The 15,345-nt window shown below is 49.8% G+C and overlaps 1 protein-coding gene across 2 annotated transcripts in view; it reads right to left on the bottom strand.

The window, feature by feature from the left end:
- STK32B (serine/threonine kinase 32B) overlaps positions 1 to 15,345 on the bottom strand; it is a gene marked incomplete at both ends in the record, with an annotated part of 391,796 nt that overhangs the window by 2,152 nt on the left and 374,299 nt on the right. For both annotated transcript variants that reach the window (XM_080698041.1, XM_080698042.1), the window contains one exon: positions 14,852 to 14,916. In XM_080698041.1, coding sequence (XP_080554167.1) covers positions 14,852 to 14,916 — 65 coding nt within the window. The remainder of the gene's footprint in view (positions 1 to 14,851; positions 14,917 to 15,345) is intronic.

The following is a 15,345-nucleotide window of genomic DNA, read 5'->3' as shown; positions in this document are numbered from 1 at the left end:
CATCATGGTGGCGTGCACATGTGCGCGGTCGGAATGCTGAGCACTGGTGACAAAGTTAGTATTCGAGTGAGTCCATCAGGTCATGCTCTAATATCAGCCGTCACGCTGTTTCCTGAGACAGTGAATTGGTGGCTCTGTCCCGGGCTCTTTGACCACTTATGAGACCCCAAAAGAGGCGGGCAGTTCCTCTGCCCCCGAGGCCTGCAGTTCTCCAGATAGGATGACTAGGAAAGGTGGTTGTGGATAAAACACATCATCCTAGAGAAAGAGGGGCAGGACCAGGGGAAGAGCTGGGACACAACAGACAAAGCAGAAGGGAATAATATTCCAGAGAAAGAGAAGGAGCTGGCAGACCCCAAGAAATGTCTGGGAGGCTCATGGAGACTCTCTTCTGTTCTCCTGTTTCCTAAGAAAAAAATCCCATCAAAATCAGAGAGAACTCAAATGACAAGGAACCCTGGGAGTGAGAGGGAAACACACACATTTGCAGTTGAACCTCGTTGTTTAGTTTCCAGTTGCAATGCCATGTGATGCTCTGGGGATCTTGCAAGACAAAAATGCATACCATGAAGATTTTTTTAAATAATTGCTCAAATGCTGGTAATTCAGTATTTTAACATAGCATGATATACATATATAAAGCGATGTCCAGAACCAATATGGATACCTTTAGATGTCCATCTTTTAGTAATTATTCCATGATATAAAGCCTCATGAGCTTGGTGATGAAGTCAATATGGTGTGGAGGGCGCCCACATGAAGGGGAGGTGGATTGTGATGACTTGTGTCAATCAGGGTGGGCTTCCTGCAAAAGGCAGCACTGGAGGTAGGCTTCAAGCGCTGGGTGCTTAAATTCTTACCCAATCCTTCCACAACTGAGTGTGGCTGGGTATGGATGGCATAGGGTCTCTGAAGGCGAAAGGGCTAACATTTGAAATGAAAGTTTGTGAGTAGGGTAAGTCTCGGGAAGTTCAGTAATGGCCAGGTCCTCTCTAGAGCTGAAGGTTTGGGGCTCTCTTAGGGAGTAGAAGCAGCTGTTTCTAGTCTCCCCTCCTCTGGCGAGGGTCATATGTAGTAACTGTTGCCCTGATCTGAGCCAGGAGATGCAATCCAGAAGGGAAGGCCCTCCTGCTGGGGTTAGATCTGGAATGTCCCCAAGGCTTACATGCTGAGGGCTTAGTGCCCAGAGCAGGGGTATCCAGAGGTGGGCTTCGGGAAGTGAAAGGATCATGTGGACTTTGACCCCATCGGTGGGCTCATCCACCAAGGGAGTCACAGCTGAAGGGGGTTGGAAACCACAGGAGGTGGGGCTGTGGAGGCAGCAGGTCTTTGGCCCTTTCCTGGTCCCTTCCTCTCTCTCTCTTTACTTCTCACATGCCATGACTGAGCAGCTTTGCTTCACCTCACCCTCCTTGCCGTGTTATTATACCTCATCTCAGGTCCCTACCCCCAAAATCGAGCCAGCCGATCATGGACTGAAGTCTCTGAGACCATGAGACCAACCTTTCCTCTTTTTATGCTGTTTATGTCTGGTATTTTGTGATAGCAGTAAAAAGCTGGCTAACACCTTTTACAGCCACCTAGAGGCCAATGAAGCTAGTTATAACCTAATTCTGGGAAGACCCCAAATATGTGTTATCTCACTCTACCTGCATGCCCATCCTCCCACCCAACTATCCATCATCTGGCCATTCACAGATCCATCCATCAACCACCCATTTTCTATCCACTCATTCCCAATCCATCCATTCCCATATCCATCCACCTTCACAACCGTCTTCCTCACCATTCATCCCGTGTCCATCTATTACCCTATCCCCACTTGCCCTACCTACCTCCCACCACTCATCCATCCATTACTGTTTTGCCCACTTACTTACCAGCCACACACACCTCGTCAACCTATTCACACACTCATCCACCTCTCCTCCCATCCACTTGTCATCCATCCGCCCATCAGGGCATCCATTCATCCACCCTCTATCCATCTGCTCACTCCACCCACTCCCCATCCACCCATCCATCCATGTACACCACCCATCCAGCCCTTCATCCCTCTACTCTTCAAGCCCTACTATCTGCATAGCGGGCTGCATGAGGTGAAGAGAGAGCAAACAGTGAACACTGGCTGTGAAGTCTCTGCTGGAAGGAAGCTTAAGTCACAGTCCGGCAAGCCAGGCTGCCTGGACTCGAGCCTGGGCCTTCCACGACTGGCCGTGTGACCTCAAAAGGCTAGACTCAAACCCAGGCTGTCTCCAACCCCTCTGCTCTTTCCACAGAACCCAAGGCCATTCCATCTGTGCCTACGAATAAGGGAGTGTATTTCCATGCTTCAAAGGAATTAGAAAGGCTCATGCTGCCCAGATGGGAATCCAGGAACCAAAATGAAGACATAAAACCATTATGACTGGCACCAAGTGCTCACTTGTGGGACTAGCTCTGAGCCCAGGAATCTATACCTCATGAGGAAATAAAGGATTTTACATCCAATGCCGGGCACGGCTCAGTCCTGATGCAAATTGGCTGGTTATCTCAGCAGCTGCAGGACCATTTAATTTCTCAGCTAGCTTATTGAATTAATCATTAGCTTTGTGACCGAGTTCTGCATGATGTATATGAGTGTTCTCTACCTTTGAACTCTGGCGGGAGATGCCAAGGGGGTGTCCTGGGATGGGGACCCCAATCAGCAGGGAGAGGACCCACGCTGCAGTACGTAATGAGCTGGGCCAGGGGCACGTTTGCATGGCACTGCAGAGGAGTGAGGGAAAGTGGCCAGCATTCAGGCTAACTTCACATCAGCTGCCCCCACTCCAGGATGGCGTCAGCTTGTGCCACGCTGTCCTGCAGAGGAGAGGCGTGGTTTAAACACGAGCTCTTTCACGCCTGTTCACTCACTCCGCTTGTTCCTGCCTCTCTCATGAGCCTCTCTGGCATGCAGGGATGTGGTGTTACATGGGGAGGAGAGCAGCTCCGGGTTCTCCTTGAGTGGGCTCAGAATCCCACTCTGCCAGTCGCTGCCCCGCTTCATCCAGACTCTCTGTACCAGGGGGCCAACAACTGCTTAAAGAGAAGGTTTATCCACGGAATGTCATCTGCTGCCCTGTGGGCATCTTTATGAAGAGTAGCTGCTTAATGAAGATCAATGTGGACACACTTCTGTTTTACATTTTGGGGAAACTGAGATCAGTAAAGCGTAACTTGATGCCATGGTGCCAATGAATGCCACCTGATGAGAACCCCAGTCCCCCAGCTAGTTTCTCAGGCCTGGGACAGGGTGGATGAAATATGTATGCTGTCTCTGGGTCAGGACCCAAAGTGGGTGAGGCAGAAAAATGAAATGGGGGAGAGACCACAGTGGGGGCCAGATGGGCCCATAGCCAGGGAACCAGGGCATGGAGCAGGCATTAGGCCACTTGTCCTTACCTCAGCTCTTGGCAGTAGGTGTAAACACCTGGAATGGCCTCAAAGGCTCATGTGTTGAGTTTCGGTCCCTGCGCAGCACCATGCAGAGGTGGGGCTTTGGGAAAGTGATTGGCTCATGAGGTCTCTAACCTCACAGTGGGTTCATCCATGGATAGAGTCCTGCCTGAACTAGTGAACTGCTGAGAGACAGTGGGAGGTGTAGGACGTGGGTCTCAGTTCAAGGGACTGGAACCAGGGCTACTGTCTGCTGTGGGTTTCTCTTCCACCAGGCAAGGGCCACGGCATGCCATGTGTGGCCTCCCAGCCCAGCGCAGTGACCAGGCAGAGAGAGACACATATCCACAGCATTCTGAGGGAAGACAGGAAACCACAGCTCGGCCTGTCACCCTTCATCACAGCAGTGCGCACAGGTCGGCAGGCTCTGTCTCCACGGCCCCCATGGAAAAGGAAATGAGCTGTAATTAAATGGAGTAACAGAGTGTCCCAGCAAGACAATAACTGGATTGCCATTTGCAGAACTGGTGAGCTGAGCTGGTGGCACCGTTTGCATGAGTTCATGTGTGTGAAGCTGTTGTCCTCATGACCAGAGGAGTTGGGATGAACTGTTTAATATTTTGTATTTATGTGTTGATACAACAACAGCAAAGACAAGATGTTCAACAAAGTACTTAATGGAGTGGTGGAGTGGCACTATACTGGTCTGACTACTTTGGGCATAATATTTCTGGTAGACACGTGTGCAGTGCTTAGGTGTTAAGCCACTTGTCCTTACAACAGCCCCTGGCAGCAGGTATTAACACCCGGAATGGCCCCAAAGGCTCAGTCCCGTGCAGCACTGTGCAGAGGTGGGGCTTTGGGGAAGTGACTAGCTCATGAGCCCTTTGACCTCACAGTGGGCCTCTCCATAGATAGGGTCCTGCCTTAACTAGTGGACTGTGGAGAGATGGTGGGAGGTGTAGGCGTTAGGGCTCAGCTTAAGGGACTGCAGCCTTGGGGGTACGCCCCTGGAGACTACATTTTGTCCCTGGTTGACCCTCCCCCCCATTTCCCTTCAGTCTGCTTCTGGAATTATTGGGACTACCCTGGTTGCTTTCTCACAGGACATCTCACAGGGCTATCCTGTCTCCCTCAATCCCTCTGCACCACCTCCACCTGCTCTCAGTCTGGGAACTGACCCGGGACCACATCCAAGGGCTCCATGCCTGGGGGTTTCCAGCCAGGCTGAGTGGACAAGGGATCCCACATGGGTGAGGTTGGAAGCTCACTGATGCTTCTGCAGGATTCCCTCTGGCCACCACCGTGGGTGATGTCCAATAGCCACCTGTACAGCCTCCAGGTGGTAACACCTTGACCCCCACATTGCTATGGTCCCCTTGTGCCCCCATAATGTAAACTGTCCTTTGGAAATACTATCTCTTTAGCGTTTCCTCTGGGACTATGACTGATACGACATCCTTCCAGCCCTGCCCCCGTGAGATTTCTCTTCCCGAAGTAAAAGCTCCACCTATCTCACAGTTCTCTCTCATACCTTACCCTTCATTGGGCTGATCACATGGTATGCCATTCTTATCTCACAAATTTGATAACTGCCTTTGGCCAGGAGCATTAAAATTCTGTCTGCTTTATCCACTATTGCCTGAAGCAAATGTCTTTGAGGAAGCTTTCAGAGGGAGTCCATGGAGCAAAGCACAGAGGATCTGCTGGCCATCTGCCCCTCCTCTTCCTCTTTGTAAATGAGATGTGCGTGGGAACTCTGGAAGGTGAGGGCAGCATTCTGAGCAAGACAGGCTGACTCTGTTGGGCGTGTCCTTATCCAATCCTCCTCTCTTTTAGTATCTTTTCCCACCTTTGGTGATCAGAAGGAACGACACTCATCCCAAGGCCGAGGAAGAGGACAGGAGCAGGCTGTAGGACGGCTCTTCAGAGGGGCCCTGGGTTCAAATACAGCACTCCACCCCTCCCACCCTCTTCCCACTGCGCCCTCTTGGACGCCCTCACCCACCAACTCTGTCTGGATTCAGAGGTAGGGCTTAGCTTCTGTGTCTCGGCTGGCTTAACGTGGGGCTAGCTGGGTGCCCCTGGACGTGCTGAGGCGCAGGGAGGCCTGAATTGGGGGCTGAGGGGTGGGCAGCTGCTCACAGCGCTCACCAGGACTTCTGTTGGGCTGCCCCTCGCCGCACACGGCAGGGTGCACTGGGTCCCTGGGGCTGCATGGCGCTGTGGGAGTAGTTGTGGCTGGTGCATGTGAACAGAAGTGCCAAGTGCCCCTATGGGACTGGAGCACCTGCCTGGCAATGCCAGGCTCTCCGGGGTCTCTTTGCCTCTCAGGATCCACGCCAGGCTCCATTTGCTTGCTGTGGAGAAAGGTGATAACAACGGGAACGCAGCACCCCAAATGGCTTGCCATGGTATATTAGAGAGGGGATCTGGATCTAGAAGGGTACTCTAGGCTAGTGAGTTCCCATCAGACGCCCCTGGGGTCTAGGCAGGAATGAGCTTTTCAATGGCCAGGGGGCCTGGATGAGTATCTGCTGCCTCCATGCCTGGGCAGCCAGCCCTCCTGCTAGTCCCCACCCCACCCTGTCCACCTGCGGCTACTCCACCCACCTGCCCAGGTGTGGGAGGAGCCGGTGGGAAGCCAGGTGATAAGGGCCCACCTGCTCTTTACTGACTTCTGTGGCTCTATTCTTTCTTCTGCTGGGCTCTATTAGCCCTACCTGTCACCATCACTTTCCAGGTGGAGTGAGCACCATTATATTGTTGTCCTGGCACTGGGTGCAAACAGGAGCTACTACCTTGTTAAGCTTACTCCCCAGTCATGGCTATTGGTCTAAGGGTGGGCACCTGACCCCAGCAGCAATTACAGCCCTCTTCCAATGGCCAGTGCCGTAGTCACATTCTCACTGATATACTCTAAAAAAACTCACCAAGGAAGTTAGAGAAAGGAAGATTTATTTGCTCACAGTTTTCCTTGGATATTTTGGGGTTCAGTCTATATGAGACCAGGGATCGTGTATGTCAGGGCATGGTGGTGGGAGGCAGAGGAAGGGAGGGAACAAGGCTTTGTTCTCACATTATGGAGGCCACAATCAGAGAGATCAGGAGAGGAGGAACCATATATAATCCCAAGGCCACACCCCAGGGACCCATCTTCTCCAGTCACAACCTACCAGCCCATGCCACTACCCAGATAAAACTAGGAGAATGGATTTATCCACTGCAGAGATCACAACCAAGCCATCTTTTCTTTTCTTTTTTTTTTTTGGGGGGGGGTACCGGGGTTCCTGGAAGCCCTTCTACCTCCGGGCTACACTCCCAGACCTATTTTTATTTTTTGGAAACAGGGTCTCTTAAGCCAACACGGCTGGCTTTGAACCTGCGCGATCCTCCTGCCTCCGCCTCCCAAGCACTGGGATTACAAGCGTGCGCCACCACGCCCGGCTCAAGCCCTGTTTTCAACATTATTATCTGTGAGGGCTGGTGGGGGGTATTCTATTTCCAAACCATAACAGCCAGATTTGATTGGCCCAGGGAGTAGCACCTGACCCAAGCTAGACCAATCAGAACCATTTCCTGGGGCACTTGAACTTGAGATCAGAAAAGCTTCTTCTTTCTGCCCTGTTTATAGCTGCCTGTTTTATTGGCTTCTTTGGGAAGGGCTGGGAGATTGCAGCTCTCAGTATTTGTGTCTTCTGTTATATGAAAACTGGTATATGGTAGAGAAGAAAGAACAAAGGAGAAATAGCTTGGAGAAGAAGGAAAAGGTGTTGGTGAGTCCCTAGCCCAGGCCCCATTGCTTTGGGTTCCCACTGCACCCCTTCCCTTCCTGCAGCCACATGACTCTTCCAGTGCCTTACCATTTCATCTACTTGGATTTTTGTCTGTATCCCTGTGGCCATCACAATCTTGCTGAGTCCATCATTTATACTAATATCTGTCTCTCTGTCTTCCTAGAGTCATGGATTTTCTGGGTTCATCAACAGGACCCGTGGTACACCGCCTTAACCCAGAGTTTTGGACGTATCAAGTCCTTTTGCATACACCTATATTTACACATAAACGTTCAAAACAATTCTTAATGATTTTCAACAAACTTCACAGAACACACTGTCTTCTTTCCTTTCCTACTGGCTGCTTGGACTAACCCCGAACTGCTGTGTCTGCCCTAATCCCTGTGGCCTATATGAAGTCTCAGGGTCACAGACCTGTAGTCACTTGGCCAAGACCACATGGTCAACGAGCAGCAGAGACAGAACTGAACGCAGGTTGACTGCTGGCAGGACTGTCTGTCCAGCAATTCCCCACAGGCCACAAGAAGTCCAGGGAAAGAGTTACCAGAACTACTGGCTCACCACTGACTATTTCAATAGACATCTATTATTTCTTTGTCTATGCTGCAATTGGAGGGTTAATGTATAGGTTTCTTTACATAGGATCTTTTCAGATTAAAGTTATATAATCGTTCCCCGATTTTTTAGTGAGTAAAAAACTCTGCAAATGTTGGCTGGTGAATGAGAGGCATTATCTCTTTGGAACTCTGTGTGAGTCTCCAATCCCATTTATTCCACCCATCTATTGGATGGACCGGGCAGCCACACTACTGTTCATGGCTCACCCTGGCTGTTGAGGAAGCACAAAGAGGTTGCTTAGTCCTGGACTCCACCAGGTTTCAGAATCTACCAATGGAGTGGTCTAGAGAAAGACATTCCATCACTGTTCTTGTTAGATAGGTGCATGGGAATGGGCAGGTCAGAGCAAAACTGGGATGTGCCTGAGGGAAAAGGTCAAGCAGGCCCTGTGAATGGACTCTCCACCTGGCTGCAGTTACTGAACCCCAGGGATGTGAGGAGACTGAACCGCACTCAGCCAGAACCTTTGCAGGGTTTCACTTGGGCACTAGATGGAAAAGCTTCTGACACATCAGCGAGAACAGCTCAGACTTGCTAAACTAATGTGAAAAGAAAGAGAGAGATAATGACCTTCCTCATGCATATGCATGATGGGAAAGCGTTCACAGACTGAATAAAGCTCTTTTCCACTCCAGCAAGTGGTCTGTTCTACATGCTTTCTCTGGGATATACCCTTTATTCTATGGTATTTTCCACCCTGGAGGAGGCAGCCCTTTCTGGACCCTTTTTCTGGTACATAACCCCTGTATCAACAGCCTTCTCTTAAACTGTATCCCACTTCCCTAAATAAACCTCTTAGGCTCCCCTATTTGTGGTTTCTGTTTGAGATCTTGCTCTTGAAAAAAGACAAGACTCAAAAAAGAGCTCATTGCCCTACAACTATTTCTAGAAGATATTATTACCCTGTAACATCCCGAGTTTCAAATTTCTGTCTGTAAAACAGGGTGATGGTTCGCCCTTCCCTACTCTGCAACCCTCTAAGGCAGTTTAAATCTGGTGATCTGTGTGAGAGAGCTTCTGAATAGAGGGCACATGGGCTGGGAGGCAACTCAGTGGGCAGAATGCTTACCTCGCATGTGCAAGGCCCTGGGTTAAATTCCCAGCACCACCAAACAATAACAACAAAGCAAACAAACAAATAATCAAAAAAACAAAAACAAAAAAGATACTCCTTAAAAGTCAGGCATGATGGTACATGCCTGTAATCTCAGTACTTTGGAGGTAAAGACAGGAAGATCCAGATTGGAGAACAGCTTCAGCAACTTAGTGAGATCATGTTTCAAAATACATGTAAAAAAGGCTAGGGCTATAGCCCAGACACAGAATGCCCCTGAGTTCAATATTCAAAAAAATAGCTAAAAAATAGGGTATTTTAGTCACTAATAATATCTCTATTAAATGTGTGTATATGTGTATTTATGTATATGTATATATATATATATATATAATCTCTACTAACAGATTCTTCACTATGTCCTAAGCTACTATAATTTTTATTTACCTTACATTACTTATCTGTAAAATAACTTTTCTGATAATAATAAGCATATTCAAATTCCTGGTTGAATTTTGGGAGAAATCCAGGTTAACTGGTGATAGCACTGCCATCCAGAGAGCTGCTGTCAGCCTGAAATGGGTATTGGTTTCCTGGATGACTTAGAACTACAGAAATATGTTATCTCACTTGTCTGGAGACCAGCAGTCCAAAGTCAGGGCACTGGCAGAGCTTCACTTCCTCTGAGAGTGCTAGGGGAATTCTTCCTGCCTCTTCTAGCACCTGGTGCAGTTGGCAATCCTAGTGTCCTGTGGGTTGGGACAGTAGCTCTACAGTCTCTACCCTGTCTTCCCTGTGTGTCACTGAATTTGGGGTCTGAATTTGATTATTCTACAAAGATATTTTTTCCAAATAAGGTCCTAGGAGTCCTGGGGATTGGGGTTTCAATATTCCTTTTGGAAAACACAATCCAGCTCCTAGTAGAGGGGTCTCAAGATGAAAATCTGTGGCATTTTTCCTAAAAAATTTCCTATAAAAGCTGGGTATAAAATGACACCTAGGTTAAGCAGTGAAAGTCAACATTAAGAAATTATAAGAAACATCACCACTGTCCATAAAAGCTTCTCCTAAGAGCCCCTAAGAGTAATAATCAGAATCATAAGACATCACCATTGCCCCTAAGATCCCCTAAGAGTAAGATGTTCGGGCATCTTACTGATAATATTCCATATTTTGCATACTTTCCTACAGAACCATTGGTTGACTTCACATGGGGACCTTAAGTAAAGATTATATTATTTGCACACAAAAATTAGCTAGGTGTGGTGGCACACTCTTGTCATCCTAATACTTGGGAAGCCTAGACAGGAGGATCACAGGTACAAGGTCAGCCTCAGCAATTCAATGAGACTCTTAGCAATTTAGTGAGACCCTATTTCAAGACAATATTTCTAATCAAGGTTGGGGGTGTATCTCATAGGTAGAATTCCCCTAGATTCAATGCCCAGTTCAAGACCAACAATTTTTCTAACAAGGTTGGGGGTTTATCTCAGAGGCAGAATTCCCCTAGATTCAATACCCAGTACTAACAACAAAAAAAATAAGAGTGAGAGTCAGAATGGTGCTGTATAGTGAAAAAAATATGGGCCTCAGATCCCTAGAGCTGAGCGGAATTGAGGAGGTAGAAAGACAATTGACAGATAGGGTCGGAGGGCCACAGTAGGAAGATCAAACCTCCCAAGTGTCAACAAGATCAAACCTGAGAGTCAGGAAGATGTTTGCAAGACTCCAAGTGATCTGGGTCACATGCAGTCAATATCTAAATCCCAGGGAACCACCTCGGCCACGAAAGATAAATAAGTTACGTGAACTGGGCAGGACCCCTCCAGATAAAGCACTGGATGACTGATGAGACAACTCAAAATAAAAATCAACATAGATTGGATATTACTGAGATCCTAGACTGAGACAGGAAAACTCAAAGTAGGATATAAACTAGAAAAGCCACCCCAAAGTGTTACCCAAGGGGTCACCTCCCTCTGGGAGCTTTTCTGTCTCACAGACCATGTGAACTCAGGGAGAAGGAAGTGTGCAATTGGCAGAGCTTGGCCCTGGGAACACCGGTAGCAAACAGAGGCTATCCACTGGACACTAGAGCTGGTCAAGGCCTGAAGGGTCATCTGCAAACCCTTCAGTAGATCACATGGACTCTGGATAAAGGTGGCGTGCAATTGACAGCACGTGGCCCAAGCTGGGTAGTGACAGAGGCAACTGCAGGACACCAAAGTCCCCACCACCCATAAGGGTCATCTTCCTCCTGCTCTCTGTGTAATCAACTCGACAAGGTTCACCCTCCTGGTGTCTGCGAGTGTCACTCCTTGAACTCTGCCAGACAAGAACCCGGTAAGGAAGCCATCAATTTCAGAATCCCCACTCCAGAGCACTTTACCTAGGACTCATTCTCTCTGGATGCTAACACCTACGACAGATACAGGCTGCGCTGGGATTAATAGGAGAATGGAATCAAATGAACACAAATCCCCAAGCCCAGTGTGTGGCTTTCTAGCACCCACAAGGGTCCCTTTTTCATTCTGTGTTCTCCATGTCTTCCGTTAGCTGAAATCAATGTGTCGGGATCAGCCACTCTTTTCAAACCACGCTGCAATTTCTTTTGAGACCAGAGTGAAACTGACACGGGGCCCCGGTTCCCAAGCAATTTCTCGATTTGGAGTTTTGGGGCAGTATTGAGAGTGTATAGTCTGCGCAGCCTTTCCAGCCTGCCATCCCCTCGCTGTTGCAGATCACAGAGCTCACTGTCCCTAGCCAGCAGCTTTCTTGTGTGATGGAAAGGCTTCCTTCCTGTTTTTTATTTTTTTCCCCCCGGGTTCCCAGCGGGGCTGGCCCGGCCTCACTCACAGCATGCCCTTGGGGAAGTACATCCTCCAGATGCCACTGGAGTCAGGACTGTGCTGCTCTCAGTGTGGTCTACTGAGAAATGGAAACTGAAAATAAGAACAAATGAGGAATGCCGCAGGGTGCAGCACCCAGAAGGTGTACCCTCACCCACGCCATCCAGTTTCATTCCCAAGACTGGAGGGACCCTCAGTGTGCTGGTCTTGATTTTGGAAGGCTGGATCTTTAGATTTGCTACTTCCTAGCAATGGGGTTTGGAGGAAGGGGCTAAGTTTGAAGAATTTTTGTTTTCCATTTTTACAAGTTAATCTGAAAAAAATACAGGGAATAAGTCACCCTTATTTTTCTCACTGAGGGGCTGTCAAAGAGATAAAGGGGATGGTAAGGCACATTGCCAATAGCACAGACCTTGGTGGAGCCAAGGAGTCATTGGTATCTAGCACATCCTGCTTGTGAAGAAGAGAACTCTGAAGCTGAGAGGGGCCTGAGACCTCACCGGGTCAGCAGCCCAAGCAGCAAGACTGGGACCTGACCTGAGTCCATCTGGTTCCCAAGCCTGAGATGAATCGTATTCCTCAGATACCCCACAATGCTGGACACTCCCGCAGCCAAGAAGTGATCACATAGGCTGATGAGTTCCAGTGGCAGGGGTGGGGTTAGAAAGCCCCAGGTTACAGGAACACAATCTAAAACCCTAAAATCATACACCCATCCTGTTTGGTATTAACATTGCTGGCCTTAAGTGTATCAGATACAATATGAGATTGTGTGTGTGTGTGTGTGTGTGTGTGTGTGTGTGTGTGTGTGGTACTGAGGATGGAACCCAGGGGCATTCTACCTCCAAGCTATATCCCAAGCCCAAATTTTTGTTCTTTATTTTTTGAAACAAGATCTCACTGAGTTGCAAAGGGCCTCACTAAGTATCTGAGGCTGTCTACGAACCACGATCCTCCTGTTTCAGCCTCTCAGGTACTGGGATTACAAGCATAATATGAGATATGAGATTTTTAAGATGAACTCTTTTCAAGCATTCCCAGGGCAGCTTTAATTCAATTTTAAATCTGTTTTTTTTTTTAAGATACCAAGGATATAAACTCTGTCCCCTTCAACTCCTTTTCCACCAGGGTCTTCTTCATTTCTGAAACTCTGTCAAATGCTATTGAAAAGACCTCTTGGAAGAGTCACCTCTGCTCAGATCCTTGGGTAAAAAGAGAAGGAAGCACCCCACAGGACATTTCTCACGCTAATGAGGGCCTCGGCCATCACTGTCTGTAGATCTCTGACTAGTGCTTGGATACAGAAATTCCACCCAGCACGGTGGCCTTTGTCGGTTGAGACCATTAGCCAATAACAAGCTGCACTTCCGAAAACGAAGCAGTGCTGATTTTAATAATGTTCTCTGTTTGGAAACCAGGGTGCAGGGAGGTGAGGCCCAGGGTGCTTCCTCGTGTCCCCATGGGGGCCACATGTCTGCATCCCAGCACTGCCCGCACATCTGGTCATTCTCTCTGTGTGGGTTGTGAACATGCTGAGGACACGGGTCCTGCTAGACTCGCTCTGTGTCCCCAGGGCTCGGTCCAGGATTATGACGTATCTGTCAAGTGGCTGATCAAAACGCTCCTCTGGGTGCGGTTGACACCCTTCCCCATCCCCTCTGCCCTCATTTAGTGCTCCTTGCTGGGGACAGGCTCTCTGCTGCGGTGGGAGCTGCAGGGACCTTCTCTCTGCCAAATGCCCTCTCCGGCCGAGGAAGCTTACTCAGCCCGTGTAAGAGCTGGTGTGCTGTTGAAGACCCAAGGGTGGGGGCATGGCGCTGGGAGGGCCCGCAGCTTCAGCTGGGCAGTCCTTGTGACTCAGCTCAGAAGCAAAGAGAGGATGCCCAGGGAGGGCGCCGGGCCTCCTGCAGGAGTCCTCAAACGATGTGTCGAGATGACCTTACGACATGTTCACGTGGAGACGTGGCGGTGTCTGCCTCGCGCAGCCTGGAGCCTCCTTGGTGTCCACGTGACCTGCTCAGTGGTCTGCTTCTCCTCCCCTCTTCCTGGGACACTAGTCACGTTGGATTAAGGTCCCACTCCACTCCAGTGTAAGCTCATCCCAACTCGTCACATCTGCAGCAGCCCTATTTCCACATGGTCCCCTGCTATGGGGTTAGGACACATCTTTTTGGGGTGTGAGAGTTCACGATGTAGCTCATAACAGGTGCTCATCTCTAAAGCCCGTCACCTAGCTGATTCTTCCATGCACTCCCAGATCATGGAGCTCTGCGCGGGAGAGGCCTGTCCATGCCACAGGTTGCATATGTTGCTTGAATATTGGTGACAGTGTGTGGTGCCTGTTCCCAACCCTCCTGGAGGGCAGGGGGCACCTCTGAGCTGTCTCTGGCAGCCCGAGGCTTGGTTTAGGGTGGGTCCCTGGGGCTGCCTGGACAAATCAGCTGCAAGCATTTAAATCTCCAGGTCTTAACCTCAGCTGGGACCAAGCCAAGTCCTCTGCCTCCTTTGCTGACCAGTGCCTGTGTGGTGCATGGGGTTTGGGGAGCGGGACAGATCCCAGCGGCCACTCCCAGATTCCGTTATCCCATTTACTGCCTATTGTGGGCTCAGGACAAGGGGTGCGGGTGCCCAGACCCCTTGCCTCTACCTAAGTATATAACAATAGTAATAGAGATCACCTTCCTGCCCTGCCAAGCACTGTGTCAACAGTCTTGCTTAATTCTTATAGCTCCTACATTGTAAGAAAGCAATTTCTATTCTGTTACTGCCGGGAGGCTCCGGGAGGCTGAGGGAGCTGTCTCGGATCACCGGGGGGGGGGGGGCAGAGCCAGGGCTTGCTCCTGGGACCACCACACCAGGGTACGTACCCTGCTGGGGCCTGCCTCTCTGTCCCTTGGTACCTGTGACCACGAGGAGCACCGTGAGGCTCAGAGAGGGTGAGTCAGCGCCCTGCCCAGGCCACAGAGCAGAGGCAGGACCTGCACCGGCTCTGTTGACTTCCAAACCCAGAAGCTCCCGGGGCCTGGGGCTCACCCCACCCCACCCCACCTGTGCTTCCCGCCCTGGAGCTTTCTTGGGGGTCAGGCTATGCTGGAGGGCTCATGCAGGGGACTTACTTCTCTCGGTTGAATATGATGAACTCCTTCCTCACTGTCTCCAAACACTGCTGCAGGTGTTCGTTCTGTCGGAGCACAGAGAGGTGGTTAAATGAGGAGCGTGGTCCAGAGGGACTCAGAACGGGGCGAGCAGGTGGTGGATTGATCTGAATGGGAACCTTCCCTAATTGCAACTTGGGGTGAGCTCAGCGGCTGGGGCAGGTGCTGACGCCTGGGCAGCTCCGTCCTGGAACAGCCTGGCAGACAAATGTTGGTCTGTTTTAAGCCATTAAATGCAACTTAAAAGCTATGTGTGGATGCTTACAGACCCACGTAAGAGGCAGAAATTGAAGACCTTCATGCAGGGAGGAGCTCATTTTCCCCCCAGCCCCGAAGCAGGTGCCAAGACCCCCAACCCCATAGATGTTTGCTGACACCTGTCCCAGAGGCCCCTGAAAGCCACCCTTCCATAGCACACAAATGCACCCTTCCATGGTCCTGGCTGATTTCTGCAG

The sequence above is a fragment of the Muscardinus avellanarius genome (assembly GCF_963383645.1).
Source record: "Muscardinus avellanarius genome assembly, chromosome: 6".
In the NCBI taxonomy this organism is placed as follows: Eukaryota; Metazoa; Chordata; class Mammalia; order Rodentia; family Gliridae; genus Muscardinus; species Muscardinus avellanarius.
The sequence above is the reverse complement of the archived record's forward strand: the minus strand, read 5'-3'. Positions and strand labels throughout refer to the sequence as shown.